This window comes from Biomphalaria glabrata, chromosome 15 (genome assembly GCF_947242115.1).
Source record: "Biomphalaria glabrata chromosome 15, xgBioGlab47.1, whole genome shotgun sequence".
NCBI classification, from domain to species: Eukaryota; Metazoa; Mollusca; class Gastropoda; family Planorbidae; genus Biomphalaria; species Biomphalaria glabrata.
Genome location: NC_074725.1, coordinates 24,221,898 through 24,247,582, shown reverse-complemented (window position 1 = coordinate 24,247,582; position 25,685 = coordinate 24,221,898). Strand labels below are relative to the sequence as shown.

The following is a 25,685-nucleotide window of genomic DNA, read 5'->3' as shown; positions in this document are numbered from 1 at the left end:
ATTTAAAATAAAAATGTCCCCAGCCGTTAAGACAGTAAAAATCTCAACATTGTGTTCTTTGATCTACTAGGCTAGTGAAGTCTGATGACTTCGATTGTCTGACTTAGAGCAATGTTACTGGCAACTGTAATGGAACTTGCTTTGAAAACTTGTACTTGTTATTTCTTTAGCTGTATTACTTATACAGAAACTATTCATTCTTCCAACTACTTCCTGAAACTACTAGAGAGGAGTGTTCAGACGATTGTTAGGCTGGCTCCGTTACTTCCTCACACATTTTGTTCGCCACAAAGCAGGTCATGTTCAGCTCTGGAGGGAAAGCTTCAAATATCATCAAGTCTGTTGGTATAGCCAATATGAACATAAATAGATCAAATAGATGAATTGATCAATCGATTCGCTTACTGCACGAGATAACAGTACATAAATTGCTGACCATTTGATTAGGTCACTTTTATTGTTATAGAAGTGTTAGCAGAGTATAGAGTACAGTTAAGTGAAACCCTGGCTTGAGAGTTACTACACAAACGTGAAACCCTGGCTTGAGAGTATACTTAAGTGAGACCCTGGCTTGAGAGTAGACTAAAGTGAAACCCTGGGTTGAGAGTTACTACACTAACATGAAACCCTGGCTTGAGAGTATAAAGTGAAACCCTGGCTTGAGAGTATACTTAAGTGAAACCCTGGCTTGAGAGTACACTTAAGTGAAACCCTGGCTTGAGAGTATAAAGTGAAATCCTGGCTTGAGAGTATACTTAAGTGAAACCCTGGCTTGAGAGTACACTTAAGTGAAACCCTGGCTTGGCTCATTTAGAAAAGGTCCAGTTTTATTTGTGTTGGTGTATGTGTGTTTGTGTTCTCAGGAATTTATGAATGAATTTCATAGAAAATAGAAAAGTTTTTTTCAATTAAAACTTTATTAGTTGCAACTATCAACACTAGATACTATTTATACAGAAGAGAGAGATAGAGAGAGAGAGAGAGAGAGAGAGAGTTTATGAGAGTCTGTCAAGATGTAATCCCGTGCAACGTTCTACTCAAAAGCCTTACTCCCAAACTATCTTGACTCTTCAGCTAATGGGCAGATAATGAAGATTAAAGGCATGTGTCAGGGGGAGACAATATTTCGAGATGTCTCGTTCAGTAGTCGAATCACGTCCCCTTCAGGAGAAACAAGGGAGATGGGACAAATTTGTTGGAATTTATTGCTGTCCCTAGATACCAGGATACTGATGACTGGACGTTAGCGTGGCGTGGACAGGGGAAACCCATTCTTACTTGGCCACTGGTCTCACTCGTCTATTACTCTAAGATTGTTGGATGCATTTCACTTTCTAATTCATTTATTTCAAGCTAGTTAACACTTGACCATTTTAAATGAACCTAGGGTTTGAGGTGAACATAGTGTAAGAATAACAAAATGAACTACATTACTAAAGATACTGAGTCTACAAAGGAAGTAAGAGGTGTTTGTGAACTATTTCTTCAAACAGTATTCTAGTCTTAGGAAAACTTTCACCCCAGGACAAAAATATAGATGCAAGTGATGTTATGTAAGTGAAGTTATGTTTCAATTTTTGAAACGGAAGATCAAGGTCTTCACCTTTGAATACAAACGTCTTTTCTGTTTTCTTTGACAACTTAATTCTGTCCAAAGCTCTGCAGCAGAGAAGCGGGTAGGACATGCTGACACATTACGACACAATTTAGACACAGTCCGAAGTGCGTACCTTACAACGATGCAGCGGTCTGACTGGTGTGCCTCTTTAGTAGTGCCATGTCTGGATTCACAAAGAATACCGTAGATGATACAGAGTAGATAAACTAGTTGATTGAGTTGAGAAATAGTTTATTTAGTTGATACACTAGTTGATTTAGTTGATAAACTAGTTGATTTAGTTGATAAACTAGTTGTTTTAGTTGATAAACTAGTTGTTTTAGTTGATAAACTAGTTGTTTTAGTTGATAAACTAATTATCTTATCTTATATGATACAGACATTACTTCAAAAAAAAAAGATGATTACGTCCTACGCGTCATGCATTTAGTCATGCATATTAACCAATGACTTAAATTCTGCCAAGTCACTGGTTTTCCTGGCCAGCTCAGGCAACCCATTCCATGCTCTAATAGTGCTAGGGAAGAAGGAGTATTTGTACACATTTGTCCTAGCATATGGGATGAGGAATGTGCCTTTATCTTTGTGTCTTTCAGAGTATTTTATTAATTTTTTTTGTATTTGAAGATTATGATTCAGTGTTTTATGTATAATTGCTACTTTACTTTAAGGTCTTCTATCCTGAAGGCTTTCTAAATTTAGTGATTTTACTAAATGTGTTACTCTAGTCAAATGTGAATATTCGTTTGTTATGAATCTCACAGCTCTATTTTGTGTCTGTTCCAGTTTCTTAATGTTTTCTTGAGTTGAGGGGTCCCAAACAGAGGATGCATATTCTATTATTGGCCTAACCAAGGTTAAATGACATTTTAGTTTTATGTTCTTATTTGATTGATAGAAATTGCTTTTAATAAACCCTAATGCTTTGTTTGATTTTTTTTATTGTTTCATTAATATAGGGATTCCATGACAGTTTTTCATTTATTATAACACCTAGGTATTTTGCGTTTTTAGTTTGTGTTACTGGTTTACCATGAATAAGATAAGTGGAATTAATTTGTTTTAGTTTTTTTGTTACTCTTAATAACTGACATTTTTCTTGGTGGAAAGACATGCTCCAATTTGATTCCCATTTCTGTAATTCATCTAATTCTCTTTGAAAAATTACTGTATCTTGTGTTTATCTTGTTGTTTTTATTGTTCTATATATTATGCAATCGTCTGCCAATAATCTGAACTTTTGTTCCTGAACTAATGCAATCTGCTTTTGTACTTGTGACGCAACAATTCACGCGAGAATACGAACACCTAATTGTTGTATTGAATTATGTCCAACTTATATGCATTCTAAATAGAGTTTTTCCTCTTAAAAAAAAGTAAACATTATTTTTCGTAAATGTAGTAGTTAGTAGGACAGAACTTATATAACGTAGCAATACAAATGTAAAAAAAAAATTGGTGTAGTAGAAGAAACGGCTAAAAGAATTAGGAATGTTCCAAAACTTACAATGTCTACATTTCTATCAGAGTGTAGTGTAGACATAAAAAAACAACAACAAAGCCATTAATTTGAACGAAAATTAAAGCAACCAATACATTTCAGATGCAATTCAACTTTTACTGTTAATGGACCTCACTCAATTCACTATTATCATTGTTCTTTTACTATAAGCACATCTGATTCACTATGACCACATTTGTTTTACTATATGATCACATTAGATTTTTGTTTGAATGTGCACGAAGTTAAAAATTGAGTGAATATAAAGTTTTTTGGTGTTTTTGTTTGTAAACAATCCATTGCCTGTGTCCTATTTCAACACGGACCAAGAAGAAGAAAAGTTCAAAAGAAAAGAAAAGAGTCTCAGAATATCAAAAGTTTTTACACATGCACATACACACTTTCGCACACTCACATAAACACTTAGACTATATGATCTAACAACAATGCGGAACGTCAGAGTAATCTTTCAAATAAATTCAAATACTTTGATATTTTAGTAGATAGCGCTGAGATTTATATCAATATAATATTGCGATTACTTTTAAACAGCAGAGGTCTGTAACGTTCTAAGTTGTGAGTATTTTGTGGAAGGAATTGATTTTTGAAAAATGATAAGACCACTTTAATTAACAAATTCGTTATTGCTATTTATACTTAATGAATATACATGTAGACTTCGATATTATTTTTTACATACAAATACAGGTTTAATTAAATATTAATATTTAAATTATTTTAATTTACTTTAGCTAACTTTCAATTTCTATCGCCTGATTCTCTACAAAAGTCTACCATAGCTTTCTGCGTTTGTTCTATATTTATATCAAAACAATATTATTTAATTACGACTAATTGATTAGCCAATTGGTTGATTTTCTTATTTGAATCATGTATTGTCATTGACCATGAGCTTGTATGCTAAATTTGATGTCGATTGGATGTTGAGAAATGGTCAAAATCGATTGTAGAAATCTAAACATAAAAAAAAAAATGCGAGTTAAAATATGTGTTTAAGAAACGAAGAGAGGTTCCGGCCAAAATAGAGCTGGGGACAAATCAAAGGACGTATTGGTGGTAAATGCTTGTATGATATAAAACGTTGACAGCTATTGTTCAGTTTAAGGCTGAGATACTTGCTCAAATAAGTCTTCCCAGCATCATCGCAATCCTTTGACCTCCATGCTTGCGAACATGACCAAGCCAGCGAAGGGTCTTTGTCTGAGGAGTGCGATCTTATAGCCTTTGAATGCTATGAATTCATTTCTCAACAAGATCATGATCTTGCGGGAATTTCAATGTCTCCTTAAAAAATAAAGAAGACAGTTATTAATATAGCTTATTATTATTAGGGGAGGAGCTTTTTATCTCAAACATAAAAGTGACTTCTTTCTAAATGACAACACGTCTTAGACACTAAATGACTTCTTTCTAAATGACAAAATTTCATAGTGATCAAATGACTTATTTCTAAATGACAAAATACCATAGACACAAAATGATTTCTTTCTAAATGACAAAATATCATATAGATCAAATGACTTATTTCTAAATGACAAATTATCATAGACACAAAATGACATATCTAAATGACAAAATATCATAGACACAAAATGACATATCTAAATGACAAAATATCATTGACACAAAAATTATTTTATTCTAAAGGACAAAATATCATAGACACGACATGGTGTCTTGTGTTATCTGAAGCTCAATATTGATTTCTCTATAGAGTTAAGGTTATGATAATATTACAGGCTAGCAGCCATTTTGTTTATCTGACCTATCTCTTTACATAGACAAAACACAATTAAACGATTTCATGCTTAAATTATAAATCTCTTCTCTATATTTGCCTTTGACACATTGTATTCAATGCTACAGAGTTGATCTACTTGTAATTGGAATAATTTCTAGTCAGAACATCTTAGTAGTACATCAGTCAGATGTATTCAATCAGTTATGTTCAAGTGACCAGCACGACCAATAGAACACTTATAAGAACAGTTCTCTTTCATACCATTGTAGCATCTCAACATGTGCTGTTAACGCGAATATCTACTTGTGGATATATTAGGGCCTCCTCTGGCCTTAGCAGAATGTTCTCGTGTACAAGCATTAAATGGCTTTCTCCTGATCAACTTTGGTGTCGCGCAGTCTCATTGAATTCACTGAGTAATTTGACCACAACGTATATAATTAGAAGTAACACTTTCGCAGCAGACGAAACATTTATTGTACCTGACGAAATGGTACATACTAATCTGGCCAGTCCAGTGGTCAAGAATTACACATCGTATTGAACACTTCTAGGTACATAATTGACGTCAAACCTCTAAGTCAACTTTCTTTACATTATACGATATTACACCGAGAAAAAATATATCGCTCCTTACTCCTCTAGAGCTCTGAATCAACTCCTGGTTTTCACCCCGTGGTCAGTCACAGACCCGATATTTTCTCGTGATAATGCACAAAGTAGTTACATGATTACTAAATCACTTCTAAAACACTTTGTGTCACAATTGTTCTAAAACCAGTGTGTGACATACGCCCCTTCCCCCGAAAAAGATTTTTGAAAAAAATCTTTGACAAGACTACATATGACAATATCATCAATGTACATATATATATACAGTAGTTAAATTGTTAATGATGTCAAGTGTTTAAGTTCATTTTAGTTACTCACATTATCTTATATATCTTAGTTGTGTCATACCAATACTAATAGTTTAATCATAAATGAGTACTAATATCATGTGATTTTCAAAATTCATTTCAAAATGTCAATGGTTCATAAAATACTTGATTGAGAACAAATAAATTGTTCAAATATCTCAAAAATAGTTTCTTGACATACATTGTTTAGCTTTCATTCATTAAACAAGTGTTATTATTAGGTAAAATCAATAAATTTTGAAGATTTAATCTCCAGCAAGTATAATGAAACATCTATTTACAATTGTACATGTGCATGTTTGATTACTGTGTGCTCATTCTTCTAACATACATTGACATCTTAATATAAAAAAAGTTATTTTACATCTAATAATTCTATATAAAATAGCATAACATAACATTTCCAATGTGTATTATTTGACACACTGAGTGAATTTACTCAAATATTTTCCAAGTGAGATTACATAGTTATTTACAAGTATATTCATAGTATTAGTCTACGTTTTGTCACCATCATGAAAGGTTATAGTGACATGTCAACCAAACTCAATCAAAGTTGTCATTGTATATGATTCTGTTAATAGTAGCATAAGTATATAGTATTTAAAATACAGTAGTATGAAGAAGTCTCATGTTTGTAAACATGATAGTATTCAAGTGTGTACGTTCTGGGAAATTAAACAATATTTACATTTGTGAGTTATTTAAACAATTCAGGTCAACAGTTCAAACAGTTCACTGTTGTTTCCAAACTATTTGTTTACATTATTGTGTAAGTTGACTTAGGATATACTACATTAGCACATCTAATCATTGTCATATTCCAATTAGACAATAAGATATAATAATTAAATAGATAGTGTGCATTTGATCATGAAAATGATAGTACAATAGCGTTAAAAAAATGTCATGGTGACCCAATTAAATGGTACAAACAAAAAATAAGTGTAATCAAAAATGTCATGACCTAGTTACATGATACAAAGAAAAATGTCAAGTTGACCCAGCTGAATGGAACTAAATATTACTAAGTACCTTGTACAATTATTTATTCTGTTAAAATTTCCTGACTGATATGTCTAATGTCATTATTCTTCATTTTCATGTATTACATATCTCGATAGAAAATCAGCTAATACATTTTCATGTCCTGGAATACTTTGCAATTCAACTTTATAATCAGATAAAACCCATTGCAAGCATAACATTTAGAAATTCCAGAGACTCCAGTGATAACAGTTCCCTTTTATACCATTACAAGCATAACATTTGGAAATTCCAGAGACCCTAGTGGTAACAGTTCTCTTTTATACCATTACAAGCATAACATTTGGAAATTCCAGAGACTCCAGTGATAACAGTTCCCTTTTATACCATTACAAGCATAACATTTGGAAATTCCAGAGACCCCAGTGGTAACAGTTCTCTTTTATACCATTACAAGCATAACATTTGGAAATTCCAGAGACCCCAGTGGTAACAGTTCTCTTTAATACCATTACAAGCATAACATTTGGAAATTCCAGAGACCCCAGTGGTAACAGTTCTCTTTTATACCATTACAAGCATAACATTTGGAAATTCCAGAGACCCCAGTGGTAACAGTTCTCTTTAATACCATTACAAGCATAACATTTGGAAATTCCAGAGACCCCAGTGGTAACAAGTAGTGGTGTAGGTGTCGCTATCACAGAAATACTAAGTACATTGCGTTATTTCTATTGCATTGAATCCTGTTATACAAAAGATTTGTCAACGTTTCTTCCTACTGACTAAACTTGGGAGGAGGGGAGAGTTGTAGGATTTACCAATAAACACTATCGTTAGTTTTGTTCTTTTTGTTGAATCCATTTGTTGCTAAGTTAGAAAGGTTCTACTTAGAAGATGAAGCAACGTCCCTTAAATTAATCATTTAATTTCTTAAATTTTGGTAATAATGTCGTTTTTACCTGACTAATACTAAAGTATAAAATAACTACAATACAAATACATTTAAAAAAAAAAAAACAACTCTTTTGCATCCCCGTTGGAAGCACGTATGGTTACGTTTGAAACTGAATCCCTCTAGTGAAGCCAGACACAGACCAAAGTTTGTGGAACACGTTAACTTATTCCAATGTATTCCTTTGTTTCTCTTCAAAACACTTTTGGGGGACAAGTGGAGGCACTAAGCTATAGTTTATGTTGCCCATAGGTAAATCCAGCACTAGGTCTTAACTCAGTTTCTGTCTCCCTAGTTTTCTTTGTAAACTCTTGCGTCCGACTTTTCAACTGAACATTGGCCGAGACTACAATTGGACAGAAAGCTGGTCCAAACCAAATACCGCCACGGTTCAATGATTCACTTTATTTCAACACAACTAATTCAGCGTGAACATTTGGGCCCAACAAAAGTCTTGGAGAATCTAAAGAAGTGGACAATCAAATTAAGCAGGTGGCCCACTAATGTTGTCTCGCGTACAATCATCCTTCAGGAGGGACGCCATGATGGTTTAGCTTCAAGTGTCTGTTACTAGAGATCATGGAATATAGGTGATTTTAACTTTGAGGTGGCAGAATTGTATATGTACACACATACACCTATTTTAAATAGCAATTCATGAAAATATAATCTTTCATAGTTATAAAACAATAACTTCGCTGAGTGAAGAACCGAAGTACTTATTGATAATTACACTTCTGGACCATCTAACATAATTCAGAAAAGAGATTTTAATGAATCATTTTGCGGTAATTGGCTTTTTTATTTTGGAAAAAAAATGTTTTGCTTCATAAAGAATGCGAAACAACCAGAACAGCGATCTGAACAATCCTTGGGCATAGTAACCTATTATCAATAATGACATTTCTAAACGTTTAGGTAAGAAAATTTAATATACTATATAAGTCGAAATGATTTCAAACTGTCATTTGGAGTTAATTTTTTTTCATTAAAGAATCCGGAAAAACCAATCTATACTATAAAGTAGAATGTAAGGCGTATGTATGTATGTATGTATGTATGTATGTATGTATGTATGTATGTATGTATGTATGTATGTATGTATGTATGTATGTATGTATGTATGTATGTATGTATGTATGTATGTATGTGCCGAATAGAAATCAAAACCTTTGACCAATCTTGATAAAACTTGAAATTAATGTTCCTTAGGTACTAACTGGGACTGTAGTGTATGTATTGTAGCCCTAAAACAAACTTAAGACCCTCAAAAAAAAGGTTGACCAACTCTATGAAAGCATTATAACTTCATCGATCTAGGCCATGTTTACCATGTTGATATGAGAAAAGATCGAGATCTAATTTTAAGAACTACACTTTGAACAGATAGTTTTTTTACTTTCATCATTTAATAAAATTAACCTTCAAATTTGTGTTTCTAAAGCATTTTTACATACATTCGTTTGTCATTAGTGCAACTCTATTCTTGATATCGCCTGCTTCTAAATATAGATCTATACACATGCCAATGTTTTCATTAAAAAATTGGATTCAGGTCAATTAGCTATTTTTAGCTCCATTGATAATATTTTTTATTCATGAATTCATGCATTCGCTTTACTTATAACATTATTATTTTCTTTAATTGTTTCTAATGCACTATATAAGTGACTATATCAGCAATAAGCAAGTTAAGACCCGAGGCAGCGGGTAATATCTGTGATTAATACTAAGATTACTACAATACAAATACATTTTTAAAAAAATTTCTTTCTTTGACATGTTTCGGATGTTCCTTCAAAGTTGAAGATAATTTACTTCCTAGTCCAAACCTCCCGCAGGACATCGAGGGATGGCATGAACCCGGTACCATCGACAAGTCCGTACGACAGCCCAGCGTGCATACCGCACGACCAGGCAGCCCCTTAAATGTAATATAAGTCAAAAGAGTGATTTCAAACAAATATTTAGCGTTGAAGTAATTTGTATTTCAAAAATCCGGAACAACTATTATCGAAAATGAAATGTCTCAACATTTAGGTAAAAGAAATATAATTATAATCAGTAATTTTAAAGATTAACATTGCGTTAATTTATTTGTATAAATATCCAGAACAATCTTTTATCGATAATGAGATATCTTCACGGTTTCGGCGCGAAAATTAAAAGTAATATAATTAAGAAGATCGATTTCAAACAAACAAACAAAATAACCTACTATCGATAATAATACGTTTGTATCATGCTATGAAATGCAATTTTCATTATTTTTTGTTTCTTTGTGCGATCTAATTGTGACAGATGGACAGACGGACCGACAGACATACCGAAAAAAAATTAATAACAACTCTGATTAAAAAAAAACTCTTTGGGGACTAACATTGTACCTTGTGTAAGTGAACCACGGTTTATATTGAGTCGAGTTTTTTTTAAAGGTTAGAGTTAAAGTTAGGATCAAGTTTTTATTTTGAAAGACAATGAAGACTTTGCAAGCTGTTAAGACGAATTGTGACGAATTAAATAAAATATAACCGCTTCACCAGAGCTTTGCAAGCTGCAATGTATAGTAAAATCAAATTTTCAATACTTTTTCTAGTTACAATTTTTTCTTATTAGCTTACAAACTTTTAATGGGTTAAGAGTGTGGGGGTGGGCACGGATATCGAAATTTGACAGTTTATAAATAAATAAATAAATATAAATAAATAAACTGATTGGCCAAACAAAAATAATCGGTTTTACCGTTATAGTTTTTCAAAATATACTATTCTTAAAATTAAATATTGTCTAGAGACCTACCTATATCTTGAAGAAACATCAGTTGAAATTCCCTCAAAAACGTTTAAAAACTTAAATAAACATTTAGACGTTTAGAAACATTTGCGCACCGTCTTAAAAAGAAATCAGTCTAGAATACTGGATCGAAGTCTGGATCTATTTCCCCAAACTAGAATCCTCTATACCACAACTAGATCCAGTATTCTAGTGAAGACTATTGTCTTATGTATGCTTCTAGGTCTGAATCTAAAATTTTTTTAAGCGGCACCCGAAAGTGGAAAAGACGCTATTAGTTTTGTGTGGCCTGCCTGTCCGTCTGCCCGTCCGTCTGTCCCGTTTAGATCTCAGAAACTAGAAGAGAAAATGAAAATCGGACATCATGATATTTTAGAAATTAGAAATAAAAAATATTTTTCAAAGTTCTGATGCAACGGCTACTTTTTTCTTTTCCGACAGTGAACAATCTCATTTTTTAAATTATATATGCAAGCAGATTTTTCAAAAAATTACACCACTTTTCAATGAAAAACTTCAGGGGAGGTAAGTCTTTTTAAAAGGTCACAGACTTCTTCATTAATAAATCAAGCTTCATTCATAGATTCGAGTATTGGAACAAAAAATTTGCATCTAAGGTCACAATGGAAAAAGAATCAATGGATCATTATAAAATATATTTTCCATTTATTAACTAACTCATGGAATAGAATACTGATTCAAATGTTTTTAAAAATAAATTTTAATACGACCTTCGTTTCAATTGTAAGTTTAAAAAAAAACGAACTACTTTTATAGTGCGCAGTTTTCACATATCCTCATTAGGCTAAACACTTGACAACAATCTAAATTACAATAAATAGAGGCCAGACATAGATCTAGATTTAGATCTAATTAAACAATTTGAACAAAATTTACATTTAAAATACATTAAGAAAATAGTTTATCTTCTAATAGCTTAGGGGTGCAGATTTATTTTATTATGTAAGCAGTAGTATCACATCAAGAAGTGAATCTTATGCAAACAGCATAAATGCACTTTAACCCAGTAGTAGGCCTACTAAGCCTGATCACAATATAGACCTAGATCTAGATTCTATTTCTAGATTTCTATATCTAGTCTAGATTCTAGTCTAGATTAGGCTATAGATTTAGTTCTGGAGTCTATTTAGTCTATTTAGTCTAGACCTAAACCTAGTCTAGATCTAGCTTCAGACCTAGTCTAGATTCTAGATCGAGATCTATGTAGATTCTAGATCGAGATTTAGATCTAGTTTAGATCAAGAGTCTAGATCCAGATCTAAACTAGATCTAGAAATCAAGTTCTAGCATAGATTCCAATTCTAGCTCTAGTCTGAATTTTATTTGTAGATTTTAGTTCTAGATTCTAGTTCTAGTTATATCTAGATCAAGTCTAGATCTAGATCAAGTCTAGATCTAGATCAAGAACTAGTCTAGAGATCTAGTCTAGATGTAGATCTAGATTCTAGATCTAGACTATATAATATCTAGAACTCAAGAAATCTAGATCTTGTCTAGATATAATTCTATATATATTCTATATTCTGGATCTACGTAAGACCTAGTAAGTAAATAGAGCGATTATTATCAGGATTAGTAGGCCTACTAGTGGGTAATAGTGTATTAGGCCTATTTTGTTCGCATGGGAAACCTGTTAAGTTGTGAAGGCTAATTTTTTTAAATTTCTTAATACGTCTACTCTAATACATTAATCGAAATTGTTGGGAAGATGTAGGTATCTTGGAGCAGTGACGTCATTGGGGGGGGCGAGGGTGCGGCCACACCAGTCGACACCATTTTGGGGGTGGCAACCAAGTTGAAAAAATATAACATGGCAAAAGCAGACACTTTGAAAAAGATAATAATCGTCACTAGGGGGATGAGGTGTGAGGGTTGCGGTTTGCACAAGTCGACAACATTTGGGGGTGACAAGCAAGTTGGAAAAATCCAGAAGAATTAGAAGAGTCAGTCTTATGAAAGACGACGTGTTGCACTGTTTGCATTTATGTGAAAAATAACGCCAAATGTTTTAAATTTCTTTTAACGATCAATACAAGAATATGACTTGAATATATTTTTCGTCCATTTGTGAATTTGATGGGGCCGCCACGCCTCTCTTTGTAATCTTGTTTTATCTATCGTTCATGAGTAAATGAGAGCCAAAGTATCGCTCTTACACAAAGTTTTACATACATAGAGAAGGAATCGTCTTAAAATATAAACCTTTTATCTCTTACATGTTTTTCATATCTAAATGGGACGGACCAACAGACGAACGGATTGACAGACTACACAAAAATATTCAGGGTCCGCAAAAATATCGGTTTGCTTAATATTTGCGTCATTTTGCCCTCCCTGTCATAGAGGAAAGTAGCTTGTATCAAATGGCTTCTGAAAGAAACAGTTGGAGCGCTCTCACAAAGGCTGCGAGACTCTAAAGAAAACCATTATTGAAAACAGTCTCAGATTGTGGAAAACTAAGCAGGTCGTCACTGGATTTATGTGAAACCTTGCATTCCACCTTTATATTCGGAATCGTCAAATTATCATTGTATATATGAACTGATTGACCTCATTTATTTCCCTGTGTTAATTAATTTCTAACAAGAGATTATGAAATGATATATACCTTTCATCATCATCATCACTCCTTTGTGTTCCTCATGGAACATAGGGCCTCGACAAAAACACGCCACTCTCCACGGTCTCTTGCTAGTTTTTTTTATGGTTTCCCAGCTCTTCCCTGTCTTCTCTGCTTCTTCAAGTACACTGCGTCGCCATGTTCTTTTTGGTCTTCCTCTTCGTCTTGTTCCCTGGGGGTTCCACTCTAAGGCCTACCTAGCTCTGTTGCTGGCATCTTTTCTAAGGGTGTGACCAATCCATCTCCACTTCCTCTCTAAGATCTGCACTTCTATATTTTTCTGTCCACTCATCTCCCACAGTTTGGTGTTTTCTACTTTGTCATACCAGTGTATTTTTAGGATATTTCTCAGACATCTGTTGATGAAGGTCTGTATTTTTTTGTTGTGGCTTCAGTTGTTCTCCCTGTTTCAGAACCATACAGTAGGACAGCCTTGACATTAGAGTTAAAGATTCTTAGTTTAGTCTTGTTTTAGATGTAAGGAGATTTCCAGGTTGGTTTTAGCTGTGTAAATGTCTGACGTGCTAGATTTATATGGCGTTTAATGTCTTCATCTGTTCCACCTGATATACTGACTACACTCCCAAGGTATATAAAATATACTACTTGGTCTATTGTCTGAGAATCCAATACTATGTCTCCACTTTGTTTATTGTTTACTTTACGTACTTTAGTTTTTTGGTGGTTTATTTTGAGGCCTACTCTTTTTTTTTTTTTTTACTAAGCCTTAACCCTAAGAAGAAAAAACAGTGGATTAGTGACGAGACATGGAAATTAATCGAAGAAAGGAAATGCGCTAAACAGGCAGTTAACCCAGCAAAAACAAGAAACCACAAGCAACAATCAAAACAAGACTACCAAGCAGTTTCACAGAAAGTCACCAAAATGTTTAGACAAAACAAACGATCATTTTACGATAATCTGGCAGAACAGGCAGAAGAAGCAGCAGGTAAAGGAGATATAAAACAACTATACAAAATCACCAAACTTCTCAGTACCAAAAAGGCTAATTGCAATGTTCCAGTCCGAGACAAATACGGAAAACTACTTTCTTCAATAAATGAACAACTTGAAAGATGGAAAGAATATTTTCAAGAAGTGCTCAATAGACCTAAACCACGAAATCCACCAGATCTAAATGCAGGACCAACACTAGACATAAACATGGAAGAAATAACAAAAGAAGAAATAAGGAATGCACTCAAACAAATGAAGACAGGTAAAGCAGCTGGAATTGACAACATACCACCCGAAGTCCTAAAAGAAGGAGGAAGTGAAATAGTTGACCAAATGCACAAACTATTCAACAAAATTTGGTTAACAGAAACACCTCCGGGTGAGTGGAAAAAGGGCTTGCTAATAAAAATACCAAAGAGTGGAGATCTATCACAATGTGAGAAATGGCGACGCATCACTTTTCTGTCAGTACCAAGCAAGATTTTTAGCAGAATCCTACTAAACAGAATAAAGGGAGCATGTGATGAACACCTAAGGGAAGAACAGGCCGGATTCAGAAAAGGGAGATCTTGTGCTGACCAAATAGCTACACTCAGGATAATTGTAGAACAATGTGTCGAATGGCAATCTCCTCTCTATGCAACTTTTGTTGACTTTGAAAAAGCTTTTGATAGTGTCGACAGAGAATCTATCTGGACTGTAATGAGACATTATGGGATTCCCAATAAAATAATAACCATAATCAAAAACCTTTATGATGGTTTCACCTGCCAAGTAACCCACTGTGGCAAGCTGTCAGAGGAATTTCCAGTCACACCAGGAGTCAAACAGGGATGTCTTCTTTCACCACTCCTGTTCCTTCTAGTATTGGATTGGGTCACAAAAGAAGCCTACTCTAACGCAGGGAAAGGAATCCAATGGACTCTCACACAAAAGCTGGAAGATCTGGAATTCGCTGATGACATAGCCTTATTATCACACAGACTACAGGATATGCAAGAAAAGGTCACAGCTTTAAGCGAAGTAGGAAAAAGAGTATATATACCTTTACTCTATGGCTAAATTTGACGTATATGAAATCAGATTCAAATTATTAGCGGTCTACACTATGTACAACTGATCATGCATGTTTGAGGTGCAAGAGGATAATTAGTTTCTCTAAATTGCCACTAGTCTAGTCAACGAAATTTAAACTCGAAGTAATTTTTTTTCTGTCCCATAGTTCGTTTTATTGAAGTATAGAACAGGACTACATTGGTCTAGATACATTTTGACTATATCCAATCTAAACCGAAACATATTTATATTTCATGTAATGTTTGCAGTTCTTTCTGCTATTTCATATTAGCCGTTATGTCAAATTGACATGGCTAAAGTAAGATGTAACAAGTATCTATGTCATAGTAAACAAGTTGTTTTTTTCTTGTTTACTTCACGTGAATTCCATTCATCCATCCCAATGGCACTACAGCCCATGGCTCTGGCCTGTTTCAACACTTCACGTGAATTACAGAATGTAATAATAATAATAATAATCTTTATTATCTGTAAGGAAATTTGTCTTACGATAAGTGTTTAATCTGTCAGCGATTAGAGCATATAGTGATACATTTTTAACAATTCCATTTTTTTTCAATATGTGTACGAAGTCATTGTCAGCCATTTCCTTTTATTCCAGATACTAAGGAAGAACACAGGCACACACAAACACAAACACAGGCACAAGAAAATTGTTCACATTGTTCCTCAAGACGAAAGCAAAGAAACGTATTTCCTTCAGACAAGCACGTGACAACTTACCCGACCAATCATGAGAACTGAGCTGTTCCTACTGGTCATCTTGCCCTATTCACTGATGAGGTAAGTCTCTGTTGGTATTTCACTTTCTGGTCCTACTACGTGTGTCTCAGTTTGTCTTACAGGAGGTGGTGCCCTAACCTAGTTGTTTCAAGGACACAACCTACTTGAGCTAGAACCAATGATCCATGACATTATCTGTCGGAAGGCGAGACAAACCTTTTACTGGGGTCACAACGTTTGATGAACGTACACATAGTTCAAATGAACAATTGTTTAGAACAGAAGTTTCCAAATAAACCCAACCTTGATGTAAACAAAATCACTAAACAAGATTTTCTATTCTACTATGTATGTTAGAACTTTTTAATTTAAATTTTACCATATTGAGTCCAACGTCTACATTTGTCGTTCCTCAGACATCTTTGAGATGTACGCGCCATATTTTCCTGAGTTCCAATTTGAGTCAAACATTGACGCTACTTTGGTGTCTTTAAAGCGAACTCAGATTTCATTGTGTGCGTGTGTGTGCATTTCAAATGACGTTTTGTTCTTTTCACGATGTCATTAAATAAATACAAGAAAACCAACAACGTGTTAGATCAAGCTCTTCTAATAATTGGTCAGTGCTTCAGTCACTTTTATCTAGACATTTCATCCCAACTCACGACACAGTTATTGTTCTTTTATTCTTCCAAACTCTTTAGAATGTCAAATACAAGAGGAATATCAGCGATAATGTCAAATGCATTGAAGTGCTTAAGTATTTTCTGTATGTTATACAGAAGTCTCGACTAGAAGAGAATACACATCCATTATTTAGGAAGATTGCTGTTGAGTCTGAACATGTACGTGAGTGCTATCAAACTTTTGACATTTGACTTTAGTCATAGATGTTGAGTGTCTATTTCTAAAATCTCGAAGCCTAGTAATATTGGTCTTAGCCTCAAAGTCACGATGTGATACAGATGTCTTTCTGGGTCAAGGGTTATACGTTTTCGAGCCTCAGCCAGGGGCACCATTGAGAAAATGTCTACAAGAGATAATGTGTGGTGAACAAAATAATCAAATATAGACACCTGTGGGCTACTGCCGTACTGTTACGTGGAAGTCATTTAAGAAAGAAGTTGAATTAGTTCCAACTTCAAGTCTGGTTACATTACTTACAATACACATTATATCGCATACCGAAAATACTTTTTCAATAGCCACTAAAGTCTTGAAATCTTCTTTCCTAATGGCCATTAAGTAGGCATCAGTTTTTTCCCTCGAGTTTCTAAGTTTGTCTTCCTTCCCATTGAACCTGTTGACATGCGAGAAGTCATTTTGAGCTAGCTGATTGTAAAATAGAAAGATATAAAACTTTTAAATGGCACTAGATATCTTTCATAGTTTTTATTCTTGTATCTGAGCATTTTATTTGTGTATGTGACATATCTGTGAATAATGCAAAATCTTCAAATTTTTCAAACTCCGCAGATGAATTGTTCTCATGAAAGAAGGATACTTTTTATTTTTCATTTAAAAAAATGGCATAGAATTAAGAAACCCACGGGAGAGAATAGTATTTTACAAGTTTTACTATTACATTTAGAATTAGGTAGTTTTAAAGATTCTATCTTGATGTACGATTTAGTTTAAGAAAACAACTTTGTTCTCAAGGCAATTTGAATTGAAAACCGCAACAAATCATTTCTCTATCATATTTTGGTCCTCCAACTGTCGTAACATCTTCTTGACGTAGATACTTTCAAAATTCTTTGATCTTCAGAGATACATGAAAGTTATGAGAACTATCCACTTTTGCTAGCCAAATAATTATTTTCGGCCTTTTCTCATTGATCATGGATGAATAAAGAGTATTATTACCTTTAAAAACACGACATTCTGAAGCAACTTTACGTATTTTATTTGGGATTTTAAGTGGAAATGTTTTAGGAACAGTGAAATAAGGAAACAATGAACATCAAGTCAACAGTCGTTAGTAGGAAGAATATTTCACGTAAACAGAAATAGTTGTTGACTGTGTTTGTAGGAATATCAGTAGACGCAACAAGTACAAATACAAATTAAAATTTGCAATGTTGCTCACATCTTTCAACTCGAAGTAAAAACTCTAATCTTTTCCATTGTGACTGACATTTTTATTTTTTATAATCATTATTACAAAACATGTGGTGGGCCGAAGGTGGACCGCGGGCCTTACTTTGACCATTACCGATCTAAACTAAACCAGTTTCTTCCCGTTCCCTCAGTTTTAAGCATGAGTGACGTGCATCTCTTTAAAGCTAAAAGCGGATTTTGATGAGGAATTGTAGAGTCAACGAACCAAAACGTCTTTCAGACAAACCGGAAGTTACACATGACCTAGAAAAACGTCCACGTTGATTTTGTCCTTAAGCCACGGGATTACTACTTTGTGTGTGCGTGTGTGTGTGTTAATCTATTTGATAAAAAAACGTACATCAGCGCACCGTGACCCGGTTGTAAACTTAAAATACTAACAGAAAGTGCTGGGGATGATATGGGCAACTAATGGTAAAAAACTAATGTTATAAATGGTTTTAAAAAATCGACATCTTCTAAAGAAATCTAAATGCTACTGACATGTGCTTTTAGTTAATATTATGTGCAATGTTACCGATTACTCTGAAATGTAGTGATGGCACTTGCAGTCTACGGCTTTCTATAAGGAAATGTTGTCCCAGCCCCAGCCAAACACTCATGGACATACGTAGTGGTGGGTGGTTATGGGAAAGAGCAAAATATATAAAAATGGCAGAACAGCTTATCAATTAAAAAAAACTTTATGATAAAAGGATCATGTGATCATTAGAGGCTTTCAAGGTTTGTAGAGTCTCATGTTTTTACTCTTTTAGTTACATGGACATCTCTTAAATAAGGGCAATCTGTTGCTATACACTTACATTGGTTCTATTTGGCGCTTACGGTTCAGTAACGATTAAAACTGTCAATGTCTTCACCAAACAGACTGTTTCAATGTAAGATAGACTGCTTAAGTTTAAGACAGGCTGTAAGGTGGATAGCTTATCTCAAAAACGGCTCTAACGATATTCCTAGTAATTTAATAGTTGATGTATATCACTGAGAAGAGAATTACTAGCACGTTGGCCACACTGGGGAAGCTCTAGTCTGACCTTTATTTTTTTTTAAAGTAAAAAATAAAGAAATGTCAATTTGGCTGGAGACTATATCCAGGTCTAGAGCCAACATGGCGTAGTCAGCCGTAGGCATATTACCATAAATGCGATAACTGAGTAAATTAATAGCCGCTTCAATTTTATTGAAGTTTATAAGCGTTGTTGACATGGGCGTATCTAGGAATTTTCCATCGTTTGGGGGCCCGGGTGGCTTGACCTCATTGTGGCCCCTGCATTTTGCGTAATATTTAATTTTTAATGTAAAAAACACTAATTTCGGGGCCCCCCTCAAGTGGGGGCCCGGGGGATGTTCAAATTCTCCCCCCTCCTCCCCCACCCCAGCTACGCCACTGATTGTTTATATTTTTACGTAAATTTAATATATATTACATCTAAATTCTGGATCTAGAGGTTGATCTAGACTAGATCTTAAGAGTTCTAAGTCAGAAGTTTATGTCTAGTGTTCAGTCTAGATGTTCATATATTGAAAAATACTAATTATAGCCCAAATATACCTTCCTCGTGGGCCGAATCAGAAAATGCATATTTTGTAGCAGCTGACAGTGTAGTGTTCGATACCAGTATCTCTTTACAAAACACATTTTTCACCTTCCAGGCAATGAACTAATCTGTTATATACTTCATATTATATGCAAATCTTGGGAATGGGAAAGGTTGACAGTTTTAAACAGCAGGAATTGCGCTATTAGTGCATTTTTAGTTTCTCTTGCCTGAATTGAAACATTTTTGTTGTTGTTGACTATCTCCCCCCCCCCTCTTTCCATCACGTCACTTTTCAATCTCTTTCTCTCTTTCAATATCACACTCACTATCATCTTCATCCTTTATCTCCCCTTTATTCTTCTTTCTCTCTACTTTCTCATCTCTCCCTCGTGAAGTCTGTCTCTCTCTCTCTCTCTCGCTCTCACTCACTTCGCCACTCTCTTCATTATCTTGTTCTTCTTGCATGTTTACTTAACTGTGTTGAAGTGTTTTATTGAACAAGTGGCACACCGTATAATATGCTCAATTTTATTCAATACATTCCTCTAGCAGCACACACATGAATCACTCTTTTACACTTTTCTTTCTTATACTACAGGACACAAATGAATGCCTCTAAGCCTTTCTATTCTCCATTTCCCCACTTTCCAATACAGAAAGATTGACTTATCTTCTTCAGCTCTGCTCACTAGTATTCGTGCATACGTCTAGTTCAGCTCCTCTGGTCTATAGTCTCTTTACTTCAATACCTAAAGCTCATTCAAACATTCTCTCTCTATTTCTTCCTCTCTCTCTCTCTCTCTTTGTCTATCACTCTCTTTTTTATGCCTCTTTCGTCTCCCGAAGCTCATTGTTTCTCTGAGTGAAACACAAATCATTTAGAAGCATGTCTTCTAAAAGTAAACGCTAATTAAAGTGTTCTAGATATTATGTTATCCTGTGCACCGTCATAACAACAAATAGGCTACCTAAGTAGTGCATTAACAATGCAAGTAGTCTCAACTGATCAATGTTTCAACCTTACGTAATCAATTGATAGTCCAAAGAGAGCTCAATTCAAGGAGGTGGAATTCAGAGCAAGGTAGATCTAGAGATGCTGGGGTTTTCAAACAAACCACAGCCACATAAAGCTGGCAATCACTGGATCCAGTCCAGCCCATTTCAAACCATGAATCGGAGCGAAATAGTAACTATTATATATATATAGAGAAAGAGAGAGAGAGAGAGAGAGAGAGAGAGAGAGAGAGAGAGAGATGAAAAAACAACAACTATATCACGAATTCCCGAAAGATGATAAAAAGACGTCCACATTATGAACTATTCATTTGTTCATTTTTTTTATTGGAATATGGAATCAATAAGGAAGAAGCGTAAAGAGCTTTATTACTCAATCTGTCTGGTAAAAAGTTTGAACACATTATTTTTCCCACACCCATTCTCAGTCAAGTTGAAACTTTGCACAATTATTCATTGGCGAAGACAATATATGAATCAATAAAAACATTAACCAATTAGTAAATTAATTACTGGTAATTAATTATTTTCTTTGATACTGACAGGGGAAATTAATTCATTAATATTAAGAGATATGGCTAAATATTTGGGTTTTGTCCCCTTTGATGATTGTACACATTATTCCTCCCATAAACATTTATTGTAACTAACAAAACATGAATCATTTAATAAATTAACCTATTAGTCAATTATTTATGGGTAATTAGTTATTTTGTTTCATATCGAAAAGAGAAATACCTTTACATTAATGAGAAATAAAGCTGTAAATGTGGAGTTCTTATCTTTAGATACTTCATTTTTTTAAAGCATTATTCATATTTTGCTTGTTTTATTTCTATTGTGTTTTTACATTAACACTAATCTCAAAGTTTCCTGTCATATGAAGTAATACGTAACCATATTTCTACGGATCTAACTTTCAGCATTCAGCGTAATGTTACAACATACTAGACAGATCTGCATTGGTATGTGTTACCGGAACTAGGTCTGCTGCTCTCATTGCAGCTCATATAAATCTGACTGCGCTTTAAACAATAGCCCTTCACTGACATCATCTGGAAAGTTATTGTCCTAGCTTTAGACCACTCTAAAAACACAACAAGAAAAGAAAAATAAAGCAGCCATTGGGAACAAATGAATAGTTCATTATGTGATTTCTTTTTATCATCTTTCGAGAATTCGTGATATAGTTTGTTTTGTTCCCTCGCTGAGCCTCGCTTCCGTTCAGCAGCTGAGAAATGTCAACCTTTGTGAGTGAAGAGTTGTCGCAAATGTCATTGTTGTAATCGACAGCTGTTGAGAAATTTGAAATAGTATTAATAACACTGTTTGTGTGTTTATTCAACATCGTCGTGGGGAGTGGGGGGTGTCTAATCACTGATGCTGCATGGCGAAAGGTGCAATTACTTGCAATACAAAAGATTGATCTCAGACTCCTTTCATAATGTCACTTACAGCATTGGTTAAGGCAGTCAGTCTTAGTATTAGCCAGGTCAATGTTTGTTGGCATTCCATTTCAAATACAGTTCTAGAACATCTTATTGAAATGACGCAATCAATGCCTAAATATTTTTCTTTTGACACAACAAATTTACATATTTTAAGGCACATGTATCTCTTTTGAGAACCATTTCATTAATAACAAAGTAGACTGGATGCTATATCATTACTTCTGTCAAATTTCTGATATTTTAACACCGAAATGTTGTCATATTGTGAAACATGACAGTAAGCTGACAACAAGCAATTATCCTACTCTAGTAGACATCTATAATTACAGCTAAAATGTGGGAGTCTCTCCTCCCACTATATACTATTGCGATATGTTTCATTCTGTCAATAACTAATCAATAAACAAAAGACACAGACACTGCAGGAGACTTGGCGATACACTTGACATAGTTGTAGAGCAAGATCGAGTTTTATCCCAAGTGTGAGAGAAGAAATTCCAGTCATTTATTCATTTTCTTTTTCTTTTGAGACACAAGGACCTACAAAAAGAAGACAGTGACTTCAAATATGACTTTGTGTCATGTGTGACTTTACACAAATATGAATTTGTCATTTGTTTTCTTTTAGCTGCCCACTATAACATCTGACTGACTACATCTTTTAGCTGCTCATTATAACATCTATTGTACAGTATTTGTCTGTTGGCTTTCTGGTAGTAGACCATATTCTATGTGTTGCATGAGCCGATTTAGTAGGATGCGTGCAAGGATTTTCCCAGCAATAGAGAGAAGAGATATTCCTCTGTGGTTGTCGCAGATCTGGCGGTTTCCTTTTCGCTTGTATAAATGAACAATTGTGGCATCTTTAAAGTCTTGTGGTATTGACTCTTGTTCCCACATAATTAAGAATATTTCATGAATCAGGGCTAATCCACCTTTTTTGTAGACCTCTGCGGGAATGGAGTCAGCTCCTTGGGCTTTTCCGCTTGCGAGTTGTTGAATGGTAAGATCGGTTTCCTTTAGCGTAGGGGGGTTATCCATTTTTTCATTTATTGCTAAGTTAAGTAAGTTCTGTTATACTAACTACTACATTTACACAAAAAATGCAACTTTTTTAAAGAGAAAAAAATTTGTATGCATATGAGTTGGACATAATTTAAAACAACAATTAATAAGTAGTTTTTAATATTATCGCGTGAACTGAATTTATCAGAATAGAACACTGAACTAAATGAATTTTTTATTTTTTTTACGGAAATGTAATTTTTCTTGAGGAATAAGAGATTGTCCCTTTTCAAAACAGTAAGAGCAATTATATATTCATCATAAGACATTAGTTAGGCCAGGTTCACATCTAACTTCACATTCACTTTCACCAATCCTTTGGTCTGTGGACCGCCGGGGCATCACACAAGATCTGTCAACCTTTTTCTCCATTCTTCTCTGTCATTTGTCCTTGATAGAATTTCCTTCTGATGTTCTTTCTGAAAATATTGAAACCTGCCTCTTTACCTGCCTGGGTGGACCACTTCGGGGGCCGATTTTGAGTTTGTGTCTCCACACAAAGTGTCTTCGTAACCTTGTTAATGTTATATGTTGATATCACTGCATATCGGTGTCTACATATGTATTGAATATCTTTGATGTGTGTGTGTGTCGGTGGCCATCAGTGCAGCTATTTTGACACTTACGATCATTATGTTTTTAAGCTCAGTTAAAACGATATAAGAAAAAAATTAATCGAGGATCGATCTCTCTCTTTCCTTTCCTTAAACTTTCCTTTATATTCCACAACGAATTTTTGTCTGATTATGCAAAAAGGCTGAGAGGTTTGGAAGCAAATGATAGCACTTTGAAGAAATAGAACTAGGCTACACGAGCACGTTCTAGTTGGATGGAAATCTCATATTCTTGTACAATGCAAAGTGTTTTTTTTTTATCTTTAAGTAGGCTTTTATAAAACAAATACAAATTTGTAAAACTACCTCATATATTTCAAACAGGTTGATAGAAGTGATGCGATACAGCAATGAAGGAATTCTTTCAATCCTAGAGCTCCACAGATTTGTTTTTTAGGACGTTGTTTTCATCACAAGATCAACACGTTACATTAGTCATTATATGTGTTACATGTAACAAATAAATAACTAAGGTTACATGTAACTGATGTAAAGTTAAAGGCTCAGTCTGAAACAGAAATCAAACGTAATGTACTAGTAGTTAAACACATATTTAGATAAGATTCCATCCTTTAAAGACTTAAAGACAGTCATGCGGAGGGGTGGGAGAGTTACTTTCTGTAAGACTAACTTATAAACTTGAAAATGCTTTGAATAGTGCTATCATATTAATCGATATTAACAAATCACAGCATTTTACTTAAGGTTCGGAGTTGAATATCCACAAATGTTTTTCATTCTAAGTGAGGCCTTCAATACACTTTCCCACCCCTTTTCTCACTTCTCTGATAGTTACTTAAATGTCCCTTTAAATTACTCTGTTCCAGTTTGGTAAACTTACCTCCTAATTAAGAGTTTATAATTTTAGAAGACAATATCTTCAAGTCAATAGCGGCGAATAGCGCCATCCTTCATCTTTCTGTGACAGGTTTGGGCTTCAATATTCTAGACAGCGACATCCTTCATCTTTCTGTGGGAGGTTTGGGCTTCAATATTCTAGACAGCGACATCCTTCATCTTTCTGTGACAGGTTTGGGCTTCAACATTCTAAACAGCGACATCCTTCATCTTTCTGTGGGAGGTTTGGGCTTCAATATTCTAGACAGCGACATCCTTCATCTTTCTGTGGGAGGTTTGGGCTTCAATATTCTAGACAGCGACATCCTTCATCTTTCTGTGGGAGGTTTGGGCTTCAATATTCTAGACAGCGACATCCTTCATCTTTCTGTGGGAGGTTTGGGCTTCAATATTCTAGACAGCGACATCCTTCATCTTTCTGTGACAGGTTTGGGCTTCAATATTCTAGACAGCGCCATCCTTCATCTTTCTGTGACAGGTTTGGGCTTCAATATTCTAAACAGCGACATCCTTCATCTTTCTGTGGGAGGTTTGGGCTTCAATATTCTAGACAGCGACATCCTTCATCTTTCTGTGGGAGGTTTGGGCTTCAATATTCTAGACAGCGCCATCCTTCATCTTTCTGTGACAGGTTTGGGCTTGAATATTCTAGACAGCGTCATCCTTCATCTTTCTGTGACAGGTTTGGGCTTCAATATTCTAAACAGCGACATCCTTCATCTTTCTGTGGGAGGTTTGGACTTCAATATTCTAGACAGCGACATCCTTCATCTTTCTGTGACAGGTTTGGGCTTCAATATTCTAGACAGCGCCATCCTTCATCTTTCTGTGACAGGTTTGGGCTTCAATATTCTAAACAGCGACATCCTTCATCTTTCTGTGGGAGGTTTGGGCTTCAATATTCTTGACAGCGACATCCTTCATCTTTCTATGGGAGGTTTGGGCTTCAATATTCTAGACAGCGACATCCTTCATCTTTCTGTGGGAGGTTTGGGCTTCAATATTCTAGACAGCGCCATCCTTCATCTTTCTGTGACAGGTTTGGGCTTCAATATTCTAAACAGCGACATCCTTCATCTTTCTGTGG

The 25,685-nt window shown here is 34.7% G+C and overlaps 1 protein-coding gene across 1 annotated transcript in view; it reads left to right on the top strand.

Moving 5' to 3' along the window:
* The window catches only part of LOC106072721 (feeding circuit activating peptides-like), a 90,245-nt gene that overhangs the window by 5,040 nt on the left and 59,520 nt on the right, over positions 1-25,685 (top strand). Inside the window, exon 2 of the mRNA XM_056012713.1 lies at positions 15,813-15,994. Coding sequence (XP_055868688.1) covers positions 15,945-15,994 — 50 coding nt within the window. The 5' untranslated portion in view covers positions 15,813-15,944. The remainder of the gene's footprint in view (positions 1-15,812; positions 15,995-25,685) is intronic.